General features: G+C 32.4%; 1 protein-coding gene across 1 annotated transcript; it reads right to left on the bottom strand.

Moving 5' to 3' along the window:
- Positions 1-8,439: 8,439 nt before the first annotated feature.
- Positions 8,440-13,100, bottom strand: LOC107937214 (serine/threonine-protein phosphatase PP2A catalytic subunit). Its single transcript, XM_016870069.2, has 6 exons — positions 12,413-13,100; positions 11,421-11,535; positions 9,767-9,875; positions 9,606-9,683; positions 9,094-9,285; positions 8,440-8,983 (listed from the first exon to the last, which is right to left on the bottom strand). Exons 1-6 carry the CDS (start codon positions 12,663-12,665, stop codon positions 8,810-8,812), a joined length of 921 nt encoding a protein of 306 aa, XP_016725558.1. The 5' UTR covers positions 12,666-13,100; the 3' UTR covers positions 8,440-8,809.
- Between the last annotated feature and the right edge of the window lie 1,398 nt (positions 13,101-14,498).

The following is a 14,498-nucleotide window of genomic DNA, read 5'->3' as shown; positions in this document are numbered from 1 at the left end:
AATTAGGCCATTATATAAGTGATAGTCGGCCATAGGGGGAGCAAAAGAGTTGAAAAGTCAAAATTTGGTATGGTTGATATTTGATGACATAAGCAAACACTAATAAAATAAAACAAAAGTAGCCACCCTTCTTCTCCATCTTTCTTCACCGAAAATACCAGAAAAAATAAGGGTTTGGAAGCTTGAAATTTCAGCAAACTCTTCACCCTCACAAATCAAGGAAATCGAGATTCAAGCTTAAATCGAGAAAATACAAGGTTATGGACTAATGGTAAAATTGTCATTTTCATATTCGAGGTAAGTTCGTATGACTAAATAATCATGTTGTCCAAGTTATTATTAATATACTTGAATCTATCTTGCTTCGGTTATATTGAATTATATGTTGATGATATTGAGTATGATGAAAGTGATGCCAAAAGTTAATAACATTCGCGTGATGGTAGAATACATTAGAAATTCAATGGAATATGATATCCCATAGAAACGAGCAAGTCGTATGTAAATAATACAACTACATCATTATTACATGTATTTGAATAGATATAGCATAAATTTCTTGATTGTGGAAATGATTATGTATGATGAGAATTGATGTAGAGGAACCTCCCGGTTGAACCTTAGGAATAAACGGATATTCATGTCATGACATTTGGGCGATATGTGTGTGCTAGTGTAAGACATGTCTGGGACATGCATTGGCATTGAGATGAGAGCCAGTGTAAGACATGTCTGGGACATGCATTGGCTATGACATGTGTCAGTATAAGACCACGTCTAGGACATGGCATCGGCACGGATATGTGAGAGCTAGTGTAAGACCATGTCTGGGACATGGCATCAACTTGATGGATGAGCCAGTGTTAGACCATGTCTGGGACATGGCATTGACTTGATGGATGAGCCAGTGTTAGACCATGTCTGGGACATGACATCGACATTATACCTTATGTTTAAGGCTTAGTGAATATCTGATAGCTTTCCGAATGGTTCAACGGTGAGAGTTGCAGTTTAAGCTAAATGAGAAAGGTTATGACCATATTGTGAGTGGTACAGGTACTTACATGAAATTGATGAGATGTGAATTCAATTCATGTTATATGATTAGTAAGGAATGAATATGAGCATGTTGAGTAACACAGGTATGTATGCCAAGCTCATGAGAAATGATTTAAGTTTATGATGCACATTTAGTGAAGATGTAAATAGGTAATTCATGCTTAGAGAATGATTTTGTGATGACTTTATGATTATAGGTCTATACTTATAATGTATGACTATGTAACCTTACCAATGTGGTGAAAATGAATTAATATGGTCTGATAAACGTAGTATCGTTAATTTACACTTAAACAATTTTGGACAGTAGCCATAGTCTGACTTTAAAAATCCACCAAAAATTTTGGAAATTGAGTTAGAGGCTGAATAAAATATTAGATTAAAGCCTAATGAGTCTAGTTTCACATAGAAGAAATGGTGTAAGCAAAATAGTTTCATATTATGAAATATTTTAATTGTTGTGAGATAGAATTAGAATGACTTCGAAATCCCCTATTCTGATTTGAGAAAATCATTGAAATTTGTAAAAAAATATGTATGAGTTATAATTTATATTATTAGAATTCTTAATGAGTCTATTTTCAAGATAAATAGAAAAAAATCATCCGAGTCCCGTATTATAAAATAATTAATTTTTTTTAGTGAAGAGGGGTCAGAATTGTCAAACAACGAAAAAGGATAACTTTAAGGAATAAAATGTACTAATTGGCCAAACAAAAAATTCTGAAAATTTTATGGTAAGAAGATATGTGAGTCTAGTTTCAGGAAAAATTAGTAGAACTTAATTTGGAGTTCTGTAGCTCCAGATATAAATAATTTAGTGACTGTGACTTGAGAAAATAGCTTGACTAGAACATGAGTGAAAATGCAAATAAGGTTGTATTACCATGAGAAGCAAGTTGATAAATTGCTTATTATTTTCATACGGTCTTACTATGCTATAAAGCTTACTCCCTTCCTTTCCTTTCTTTTAGTGTTTTCAGGTTAGCTCGGGGTTGGAGATCGTCAAATGCAACATCACACTTTCAAGTCGCTATCTTTGGAATAATGAAGCATATCTTAGAAATTTTAAGTGAGTGGCATGTATAGGGATCTAGTTGATTGACATGTATTATTTTGCTTCGGCCAAATGTGTTGGCTTATATTGAGTTATATGTATATGCCCATGAGATGTGGCTCATATTGATTATGGCTTGTAAGCCTAGCTATTTATGTCATGTCTAATGTTTATAATGTGATTATGTTTGTTTGCCATGCATGGTTAGTAATATGACATGTGTGTTGGATGTATGCTCTATGACCAACTGAGGTGGTCATAGCCATATAATAATTGCACGTTATAAACACAACGTGATAATGATTGAACATGAGTGCTTGATGAATAAGTTGGTAACCATAGTATAATGATAAAAGTGGTCATCAAAATGACAAGTCTTATGAATGTGAAATAAGCAGTCTAGACTTGGTATTGCATGAGTAGATGCATTACTTGTAAGAGGACATGTTAATGTTAAGGATGTGTCTTAATAAAGAGTGTTTAATCACTAAAATGATGTCATGATTTGTGATTTTGATGTGCATAAGGTTGTAAAAGATTATGGGTAACATGAAGGCTTGGAAAATAGCCTAAGTGTTGGCCACACGGGCTGAAACACGGCTGTGTGTCTCAACCGTGTGAGTGACACGGCCTGAAGACATGGGCATGTGGTTCGATGTGCATGCTAACGTCATAAACAGAGAGTTACACGGCCTGAGGACACGGGCGTGTCCCTATGTCCACACGGGCATGTGACCTTGTTTTATGGAAAAATTTTCTAAGTTTTCCTGAAACTTCTTAAAGTTCTCAGTTTTGTCCCGAATTGATTTTGATGAGTGTTTTGGGCTTCGTAGACCCAAATAAGGATGAAATGCATGTGTTTGAAAGGTTTTGAATTAAAAAAGATTTTATGGCCCGATTTTTGTATGAATGTGTATGTTTAAGTCTGATAATGCCTCATTCCCTGTTCTGGCGTCGGACATGGGTAAGGGGTCTTACAATACCTAAGTTTGTGACATGTAGTATAGTTTCGTAAACAAACAGTTTTCAAACAAAAGGTAACATACATGCATGGGTTCACTAAATCAGGGGTACGCATGTAATTTTTGAAATCGTAAACATATAGGGATCACAGGAAACAAAACTTAGTAATAAATTTGACTATCATATTTTAATAGCAAATCAACGTAACACTCATGCATGGAAAACATCGATTTTATTCATAACAAAAGATAATCAAATTCTCTAAGTCATGGTTCGCCAAATAGAATAACTAAAACTTTAAAGGAATTATTTGGATAATAGAATCAAAATATAATAAGTCTAAGCCCTCATAAAACAAACCTCATCGCCTATGTTCCTAGGATCGCCAATATCTAGTCAGGAGTGAGCCTCGCCAAGTCAATTACCTCGCCACTACTATTCGTGACCTACTCACCTGCAGAGTAAGAGAGGAGTGGGTGAGTTCATTGCAAACTCAGTGATTAATCAGGAATTAACAAGGTATGCTTTAAAATTGAGCTTTTAAAAAACAAATAGAAGAGTTAGTCTTAAATTTGTTTCGTGTGCTGGGTTCGCAGGTGAGGTTGCAAGATCCATTTCACAGATACTGTCAGAAAACAACAATTGTAAAATAGTTTTGCATGTGTTACTGAAAATCATACTTAAAAACTTAGCTTATGCTTTCTTGAAAACAGAACTTATACAGCGTGAAATCATGTTCACATACTTATCTTATCAACATGGCTGAGAAACTTAAAATATTCTTAAAACATGTTCTCGCACTTAACACACTTATCAAAATGGTTGAGGAACATGAGATATGTTCAAGCCCATACTTATATTAGTCTCGTTAGACATGTGGATCTCCTTATAATGCCTTAGAATGACTCAAAGAGTTTTTATAGCATGTCCATAAGTGCAACGCGAGGCAATATACTCTCTTGTACACCAACTTATCTCAGTGAATGGAGCATAGCTCGACATTCCCTTATCTCTCCACATGTCCCAGAGCCTCAATACCCAAAATCACAAATTCAAAAAGGTGAGTACTCACAATCCTTTGGTATACCAATATATCCAACATGGCTCGTAAAGGAGCACGCACAAAGACATATCATAGAAAGCTCGCATAGGGAGCTTACTTATCATAAAGAGTTCGCATAGGTAGCTTTGCTTGAAAACACTGTAAAGAGCTCGCACAAATGCTCATAAAAATACAGTTTATAAAATTGTTCTAAAAACTTACTTAAAAACGTAGATTCGCTTAGGAGCTTACATAAAACATGTTTTGAAAACAAATTCTCAGAACTTGAAAACAAGGTTTTGTCGAAAACTTATTTTTGAAACTTAGTTTAAAAACAAAGTTCTTGAAAACCATCACAGTTCGCACACAAGATACGAACCTTAAACATTTATACTAAAAATCATGATAGTGAATATACTCATGATGATCTAGTGTTTAAGATTTTAGGATTTAGGATTTAAGGTCTAGTGCTTAGTGTTTGAAGGTCTAGGGTTTCAATTGTTAGGGTTTAAGGTTTTGAGGAAAGTCACACTAATAAAGGAAAATGGTATGCTGACATTCCATAGAGTCACGGGCAATTTTCAACCATTGGTTATTTCTATTTTTCTGAAAATTTTAATTAAGTTTAGTGTTTATCTTTATGGGTTTAGGATTTTAAGGTGTAGAGTTTAGGGTTTACAACTATGAGGAAAGTCATGCCCATAAAGGAAAATGGTATGCTGACAATCCATAAACACACGAACAATTGTTAATCTTTGATTACTTTTATTTTTTAAAACTTTTAATTAATTTGAGGGTTTAGCTTGGAGTGTTTAGGGTTTTTATAATTATAATTTAGTGATACATGTAGAGATGGGGTGAATTTTATTAAATTCAATTTACCAAAGCTACCAATTTTTAAGTTTGGAAAATCAGTCGAATTGTGGCAACTTTTTTGATGGGATCCAAGCATTTCTGGATTTAGATGTCTACATAGCGTTCGAAGATCTATCTTTTAGATTCGAAATGCACGTTTAGGAGTTTATGTTTGTTAGTCAACAAGAAAGTTTAGTTCTACGAAAACTACTTCTTTTTGAGATTAATAAGAGTTTAGATTATTTAGATTTTCATTATACTTGGGAGTTTTATTTGAATGCAATTAACTAGCTTATATAAAGGTCTTTTCATTATTCATTAAAGAGATAAAATTTGATCAATTTATTCATTCATCAATAAAATGTTAAACTTTGGGAATTAATTTCTTTCATGCAAAATTGCTTTCTTGTGATTTTTAGAAGCAATTTTTCTTCTCGAATTTTTTCAAGGAGTCTTGGGAATTCATTATTCATCCTTCAATTTGTCAAAGATTATTTCTTGGAGGATTGATTAATATCTCAAAGGGTTTAATTGGATAATTATTTTCTATCCATACCCATCAGTTTATTCTATCTATCCTCCACCTTTAATTTTGTGCTTTTATTTATCTTTTTTTTGAATCTTTATTTATTTATTCTTGAATTTTTTTCCTTTTAATTGTTTTCATTTAGGATTTTAGGGTCCTTTGATTTTAGTGGTTAGAGTTTTAGTTTAGGGGCTATGAGGAAAGTCATGCCTATAAAGGAAAATGGTATGTTGACTATCTATGGACTCACTGACAATCGTCAACCATTGATTATTTTGATTTTTGAAGTAGTTTTAACTAAGTTTGAGGTTTTAAGGTTTAAGGTTTTAGAGTCTATGATTTTAGTGGTTAAAGTTTATGATTTTAAAATTTTGTAATACTTTTCAATTTTTTTAATAATGTTACATCTAAAATAATAATACTATTATTAGTGTTACAATCCAAGGACTTAAAATTGTTTGTTATTGGACAAATTGTGAGGAAAGTCATGCCCATAAAAGAAAGCGGTATGCTGACAGTCCATAAACTCTATGACAATTGTCAACCATTATTTACTTTTATTTTTATTTTTAATGTTTTAATTATGTTTAGAGTTTGGCTTGAAAGGTTTTGATTTTTAAGGTTTAATGTTTAGGGTTTAATGGTTTATGATTTTAAGAATTATGGTTAAAGTCATGCTCATAAAGAAAAATGGTATACTGACAATCCGTAGACTCACAGAGAATTGTGAACCGTTATTTATTTCTTTTTTTTAACTTTTAATTAAGTTTGTGGTTTAATAAGGTTTAGGTAAATGTTTAGGGTTTTAAGGCCTACTGTTTAAGATTTTATGGTTTAAAAATTTAGTAATGTTTAGGGTTTAGGGTTAGGGGCTATGAGAAGAGTAACACCTATATAGGAACATGGTATGTTGACAGTTCGTATATCCACGGACAATTGTGAACCATTGATTATTTTTATTCTTTTAATTATATTTAATGTTTAACTTGAATGGTTTAAGGTTTTAAGGTCTAAAGTTTTAGGTTTTACTGTCTATGATTTTAGTGGTTAAGGTTTAGGGTTATTTATTCTGAAAAAAGTCACGCTTATAAATGAAACTCTTTGTAAACTTATAGACAATTGTCGGTAATTGATTGTTTTTATTTTAAAAAAATTTAATTATATTTATAAAGGAATTAAGATTTTAAAGTCTAAAATTTTAATGATTAGAGTTTAGGGTTTAAAATTTATAAATTTATAAATTTATTTTTTAACTATATTTATTTTTTTATTAAACAAATTAGGAGAAAAGTCATGCCCGTAAAGGAAAGCAATATGGTTATAATCGGTAGGTTCACAGACAATTGTCAAACATTAATTATTTCTATTTTTTAAATTTTTTAATTAAGTTTAAGTTTTAGGAAAGTTTAATTTGCTCCAAAAACAAGTATTTGTGCTTTTTAGTTTTTCACCCCCTGGGTTTGGCTTTCCCAGACCTTTTCTTTTACTAGATTGGAACTTAAAATCTTAATTTTGTCAAAGTTTTTACTATATGGTGATGACATCATACTATAGGATTATACATATCAATCACTTTATTTTTTATTTAAAATATATAAATTTAAAATATATATTATTTAAAAATATTTAAAAATATAAAAATTAGAAAATGATGAAGTCATATAGTATTTGGAGTCGAGTGTAATTACACATATGTGACATGTTTTTACTAACCATAATAATTAGTGGGTGACAATGAATTGTGTAATTAAAACACCCCAATTAAAGACGAGAATTTGAGTAATTATGTAAATAATTACAAACAGTTGCACTTAAATTCAATTATCTTAGGACTTTACAAACATACTCGTACATTATTTAAATCTAAAAAACTACTTTTATATAATAAAATTAGTACTTTGATTTTAAAACATATATTCTTTTAAAAATAAATTATATTTCATTTTACTAACCTTGTTTAAATAATTTAAAAATTTTATTGTTGAGAGATAATTTTATATACATTTAGTAATTACATAATATTTATTATAAAATATTTATACTAATTTTAACTAAATTATATAATATTTATATTAATTTTTTAATCATGATGAAGAACCAAACGATGATGACAAATAATATATATTTAATTTTAGAGAAGGAATAGCTCAAATGCTTTTTTTTTCGTACTACCATATTATGTACAACAATTTGATTTTAAGCATTATTACTCGTTTAAATAAATGTTTCTCTCAATTATTATTGATGGTTTGTATAATAATTAATTTTAATTTTTTAGAATTTAATATTATATAATTGTGTAATTACTTTTTGTGCAAGCAAACATAAAATAAGAAATAATTGTGCAATTACATTCTATCAATTAAACATATAAATTAAATCATTTTGTAATTGCTGAAGGGTGAAATTACTACCTAAAATTTAGGCGTCGTCCAAGTTCAAACACCAAATATCTAAAAAAAATAGAAAAAAAAAATCGTCTAAACTCTCTGCAAACCCGGAAAATCTTTATCTACCCTATCACTCACCTCCACCATCACCAGCTCTCGCACGATCACCATAACCCCTCCACCAGTCTCAGGCCATCTTCGATCCTTCACCATCAATCTCATCACTCCATACCAATTCCTAGATGGAATCTTACGTTATATTTAAATTGTTCCCACAGAATCTCAGCCAAGGCTATCACAACCTACATTCAAAAGAAAAGAAATTGTTCCCACAAAACCTCAGTCAAGGCCATCTCAACCTACATTCAAAAGAATCGAAGTGTGTAATAAAAGCTAAATAAGGGCTGAAGGAACCTTCATGGACAAAACACATTTGAACATCAGTAAGAAACATCCGTTATATATTTTGATTGATTTAAGGTAAACCATTAATTGCAGGTTATTTCCCGTGATAGATACAAAACAAATAAATAGAACGGATGTCTAATTGGCGTAAATTTGGTTTTGGTATCTTATGTTTACTGGTGTAATCCCGGGGAGCCATACAAATAGCCGTACGAATAATAATGCTAGAAACTCACCCTGGAAACTGCAAAACTACAGAACACATGATAAACACGTTATTGATGCTCCTCCCTAATTCTAAGAAATATACAGACGAGGGCCCATTGGGGAACCTTCATCAGTACTGCTATGCGATTCTAAAGCAAAATTAACAAACCCAATGAATGAATGATCTTGTCGATGAACCTCAACTTAAACCAACAAATAGCTTCTCGCTTCCAAACAGGGGCTAGAAACAGCTATAGCAGGAATATATATTATATGTAGTATATATTATATGAATTAAAAAAGAATTATAAAAAATAATCAGGAGTCTTGCGTGCGGTGTCAGGTTCAACTTGCCGAGGTGCCGGATCAAACTGAAGAAAATTCTGGTCCATATTCTCCCCAATCTCTAAAATTGCAGCCATGTTCCCACATCGGTAACAATAGTTTGGGGCGCTGAAGACAGTCACCACATTCTTCTCCTGAAAGAGATCACATGATATTATAATATTATTTACAATAATAATAATATGTATAAAAACCAAACATTGTTCTAAAACCAGGCTAAACTGTTTCATTTTGGGTTTCACACCTGACACCAATTGTATCCTTCCATGACGAGTTGATGGGCTCTTGAAATCAGGCTGAGACCATTGGTATGGTTGAACTGAGCTGCAATATCTTGTCCAAACGTATAACCAGCACCACGCGGAGATATACCCCATCCACAGCGGTCATCAGGATCAGACCACAAGAGATCACACATTGGTCCTTCATGAGGAACCTATCCATAAATACATAATTCCACACCAATTAACCAACCAAGTAATCAATAGCTATCATAAAATTTCAAAGTAATGCATCAAATATCTGAGGCAACTTGACTACAAATCAGTTCTATCCTCAACACCAGAGGAGAAAATAATTTTAATACTAAGATCCCAATTCTTGCCCATTTTCTCAACTATCCCATCATTAATAATTTAACAAGTCCTCATTCATGTAACTGGTTGTGCACGATTCAAAGTACATGGCAAATTAGCAGTACTCCCCATGGACATGGACCAAAGTGATTAAAAATAGTTGAGAGAATCAGTTATATACCTCCTGTATACGATCTAATGCTCGAACATTGTCTAATGTGTCCAACGATGGTGAAAGTCCTCCATGCAAACAAAATATCTGTGATGTCAAATTCCATGGCTGTAATAAGCTGTAAAGATATTAATCAACTTAAAACAGTCTACTACAGTTTAAAGTCAAACCTGACTCTCAATAAGAGCTGTGAGGGGTAAATAATCAAACAGGTCTGTAAAATGCTTCCATACGTTAGCATTTCCGTATTTTCTCAAGCATTCATCATAAAAACCATACCTGAAAAGGAGGGAAAATAAGACCTTAAAGTTGTGAAACCATAAATATAGAACCCAATATACCACCTCATACAATGTAAGCAAGTTTCCAACCTTAATCGATGAAATCCAACGATTTTTTGCAAGCATTCATGAACCACCATGATGTTTGTAACTATTGGTTCATGTCAAATTTGACATCCTTATTCCTATTATCTATACATTGCTCCAGTCCATGGGATTTCAGCCTCAGGACATTCAAAGACTTTCTTATGATTTTAACATTGAGAAAGTTGACTAATCACAATCCAAATCTGTTTCATATCTCCTTTAACATGTGTAAATTAGTTTTATATAGTAATACGAGACACCCAGCAGGAACATAGAGCCTCATACCTACAGTTCTTGTTTCTTCACACAGGTCCGAGTTCTCAATAAGAGTATAAATATGATTAAACAAAAAAAAAAAAAGCAGCTAAACAAACATTTCGCAGCATCTAAAGAGTCATACTGCATATTTTCTTCCATTGGAAATAGAGAAAGAAGTTAAAGCATATAGAGAAATGCAAAAAGGACAAAGAGGTCTGGTGGGGAGGGGGTAACTAAGCAGGCATCCAATTAGCAATGCTCTGTAGTTTTCTTCCATTGGAAATAAAGAAATTTAAGAAGTGAAAAGCTATGTAACTCAGGCTCGGATGCAAGTGTTGAACATGGGCATGTGTCCAACATGGGTATGTTCAATTTTCATGTTTTTGAAGGGTCTTTCAGAGGATCAAATCTCCATACTATATGCCAAACACAGGTACTTCAAAAAAGAATGAAGAGTCAAGGTAATATAGGTGAAACGCATACTAAATGGAAAAGGCAGAGAGGGGGTTTTGACATCATAAGTGCAAGGTGGTTGGCCCCAATCTAACAGTTCATAAACATGCTTCTCGTGCAAGACTAAATTGAGAGCATATCATCAGAACATTGTGAATGGCCAATAATTAATAATTAGCTAACAACTGATCATGTGATTTGTTTCAAGACAGATTTTACTAATCAAACCAAAAGCCCATCTCTAACATGCATGTGACATGGACGTGCATGTTAAATCCTCCCAGGGATTTATGAAATTAGCAAAACAACTCAAACAAATATAAGAAGTAATTTTAAGATGATTGATTAACTAAAGCTGCTCAATTGCTGTATGTTAATTGTTAAATCCTCCCACACAAAATATGAAAATAGCAATAAAAACTCGGTCAAATATAAGAAGTAACTCCAAGATGATTGATCAACTAAACTTGCTCAATTACAAATATCCAAATTAGTTAAGCACCCCCCAATTTAAATAAATTCTTTCACAAATCCTGAAGACCTTTTAAGTCAGTCAGCTTAACAAAGACCAAACAGGGTAGAAAGGGGTAAGGAGGGAATAATTGTTAAACCTCATGATTAAATTTTGTAAGCACTTATTGTAACTTAACCATTGGATCAACAATGTTTTATCCTACACCCCTTTCATCCTTCGTACCAAGAAAACCTAAAATGTTAGAAGGAAATGCAGGTGAAAAGATCTTACACTTGTGTAATCTGACGGCTCTCGTGATTTCCTCTAAGAATTGTGATTCTATCTCTATAACGGACTTTTAGTGCCACCAAGAGTGTGACAGTCTCAACCGAGTAGTACCCACGATCTGCATATATGCAATAAGGTTAAAATAAAATCCCTTTCCAATTCATAAATATGGATTTGCATACAGCAGAAATTATATAGGCACTATAAAATCTCCTGACTTCTACCTACATCCCACTCCATTCACCATCTAAAAGCTTTAGACAAGGTAGCTACAACTTCACATTTATAAGGATTGACGCAATAGTGGCTATTATTTCTGGTACATAGAAAAATTCCCTAAAAAGCTGAAAGTCCAAACTTAGTCCAAGAACTTAGTCTCACAGTACAACTCCACCTCAGAGGTAAGATACTAATCAAAAAGACTGCCAACAGCTTAGACCAAGCAGGGCAAGCTCAAACACCATTCCTACCCAAAATTCTCAGCAGTTTTAAGCATCTAAGGGGCGATGCTGAAAGGCATTTTTGTTTTCTCAATTTTAGTAACATGATAATATAACACGGAAGCTACCACTGTTATGCTATTCTATGGAGCATTTTTTTTTGTTCATTTTGCTATTATATTATCAGTCTTGTTAATTATCAGGCATATCGATGGTTAGGATAATAAGTTACCCTAGAATTTTAATTTAACACTAGGATTAAAAATTTATTTGCAATCCTACTATAAATAAGGTGTAAAATAGATTTACGGCCAACCTATTATTTTCTAATTAATAGATTTCAAAAACTAGAGGTTTATCGAACCTTATGTTTTTCATGAGTTCCAACTCTTAAAACAAAAACAAACTCAGCAAATATTATTCAGAAAATTAAAAGAAAAAAGAGGAAGGACGAGGAAAACGGACAGCTCTTAAATCAATACAACAGACTTCAAATAATCCACCAAAAAGTTAAAAGAACAGGGAAAGAACCCTATGAAAAAGTGACAAACATACCTACATAATCTCCCATGAAGAGATAATTTGTATCAGGCGCATTCCCTCCTATCCGAAACAGCTCTATTAGATCGTAAAACTGTCCATGAATATCTCCACATACCGTTACCGGACACTTCACAGGCTGTACGTTCCATTCCTCCACTAGTATTGCTCGTGCCTGCTCGCATAACGCCTTCACCTCCGCCTCAGACAGCGGCTTACACTCCATCAGGTGCTCGATCTGACGATCCAGATCTCCCTGAGACGGCATCCTTGTTCCTCCACCGTCCGAACACCCAATTCCCCCTTTCACCACTGACCGCAAAATCGTGGAAAAAGATAAACAAACACAAAGAAAAAAAAAGCGGTCGGATCGGTTGATTTTGATCCGCCAAGCGTTGGTGGTTACTTATTTGGATCGCAGCGCTGCTTAGAAATGAAAATGCTAAAAGAGGAGAATAAAAATAAAGGGAAACGAGCAGTCTGAAATGAAACTCAAATGCAAAGGCAAATGAAATGGCAAATTTTAGCCCTTTTTTAATTATTATAATTTTTGTTTGGTTGAAAATTGAAATCTCCCATTTTTGCAATAATTGGAATTAATAATTCCAAGTATTTGTTGTGGTGAGTGATCTTCAGACTCCCCCGGTGGCTCAGCCCAGTCAAAAATCTAGAGGAAGCGACACCTGTACCTTGACAACTTTTTCTTTCGAACTCATTTCATTTACTTATTTGGCTTTATAAGTTTTCAACCTTTGCAATTGGCCCCTTTTTCTACTTTTTTTTATTTAAATATGCCAGATCTGACAAAGGGTTGGAAAAGATTTTTGAATCTTTCCTTGAGTGAGTATTCTAAGATGCTGGGTTCATCTATTTTCATTTTGAGACATTAAGTCTTTATTCTTTTTTATTTAAAAATTGTAATTCATTTGTCTACAATTATAAGGAAACTAGAATCACTTATTTTAATCATCAATGTTTACAATTTTATCTTTATATTTCAAACATACAAAAAAATTTCAAAAAATAAAATTTTTATATTTTCAATAAAAATCCTAAATTTTTAAAAAAAGCACACAATTTTTTTAAATAATGCATGTACTATTCCATTAACTACTACCTCTCTTATAAAAATCAAATAAAAGCTTGAAAATACTTGAGATTTAAAATTGTTGAGTCAATTAAATAAATTCTTATGAATGTAGTAAAGTTAATTTGGAGGTTTAAAAATTAAGTTGAAATTATTTAGGAAAAATCCATTGGTAAATGGAAGTGTTTGCGACCGAAATCGAGCTTCACTTCAACGAGCCCAAAATTCTCAAAATAATGTAGGAGCCCTACCTAAGGGCTAGGTATTAATCTCTGAGCCACCATGTTTTATACCTAAGCGTAGGTATCGGTACTTAGGTGCCAGGTATAGGTGCCTGGTCTTATTTACCATAGCTTTTTATTGTCAACTTGAATCTAATACTTAAATGAGGGTATTGAAACTTAGACCCTTTGGATCAATTTTGTTATCATTGACTTGCAAAGTGTTGATAAAAAAAATAATAGTACTGATACCTTATAACAAGGGACCAAAATTTCCCTTAAAAGTCACCACAAACACACTCCAAATCCTTTTAAACAAATACTAACATAAAACAATTGCTATATCAATTTAAGGTATGAAATTTTAATCTCAAACACTTCCTAACATACTCTATCTAAAATCTGCATGAATATTTAGTCATCATAAAGCCTTAAATTTTTTAATTTTTTCTATACAAGACTTTTTTGAGAACTTTATTCGTGTATCCGATAAGAAAATTTATTTTTTACAAAATTAATTAATTTTAGATTGTTGGAAGTAATTAGAAATGATATTAAGCTATTTTTAAAGTTTTGAGCTTAATTGAGTAAGAATGCAAGTTGAAAGGTAAAATAGTAATTTTGTCGACAAGGATATTTTAGTCATTTGAAGAGAAATTATGATTAAATATTTGTGTTCGTAGATTTGTATGGTGATAAGATGATTTTTAGTATACTAAAACTCATTTTTGTCTTAAAAATAAACCATAACCACATGACATGATATTTATTTTACCTTTTGACCATACAATGA

Source organism: Gossypium hirsutum, chromosome A01, assembly GCF_007990345.1.
Source record: "Gossypium hirsutum isolate 1008001.06 chromosome A01, Gossypium_hirsutum_v2.1, whole genome shotgun sequence".
In the NCBI taxonomy this organism is placed as follows: Eukaryota; Viridiplantae; Streptophyta; class Magnoliopsida; order Malvales; family Malvaceae; genus Gossypium; species Gossypium hirsutum.
This window is presented reverse-complemented; position numbering and strand designations above follow the sequence as displayed.

Excerpts from the sequence above, each read along its gene's own strand:
- LOC107937214 (XM_016870069.2), bottom strand. The coding sequence starts at position 12,665 with ATGCCGTCTCAGGGAGATCTGGATCGTCAGATCGAGCACCTGATGGAG. Across the intron at positions 9,684-9,766 it reads CAGCTCTTATTGAGAGTCAG|ATATTTTGTTTGCATGGAGG; the intron begins GTTTGACTTTAA and ends TTGACATCACAG. Across the intron at positions 8,984-9,093 it reads AAGGATACAATTGGTGTCAG|GAGAAGAATGTGGTGACTGT; the intron begins GTGTGAAACCCA and ends GATCTCTTTCAG.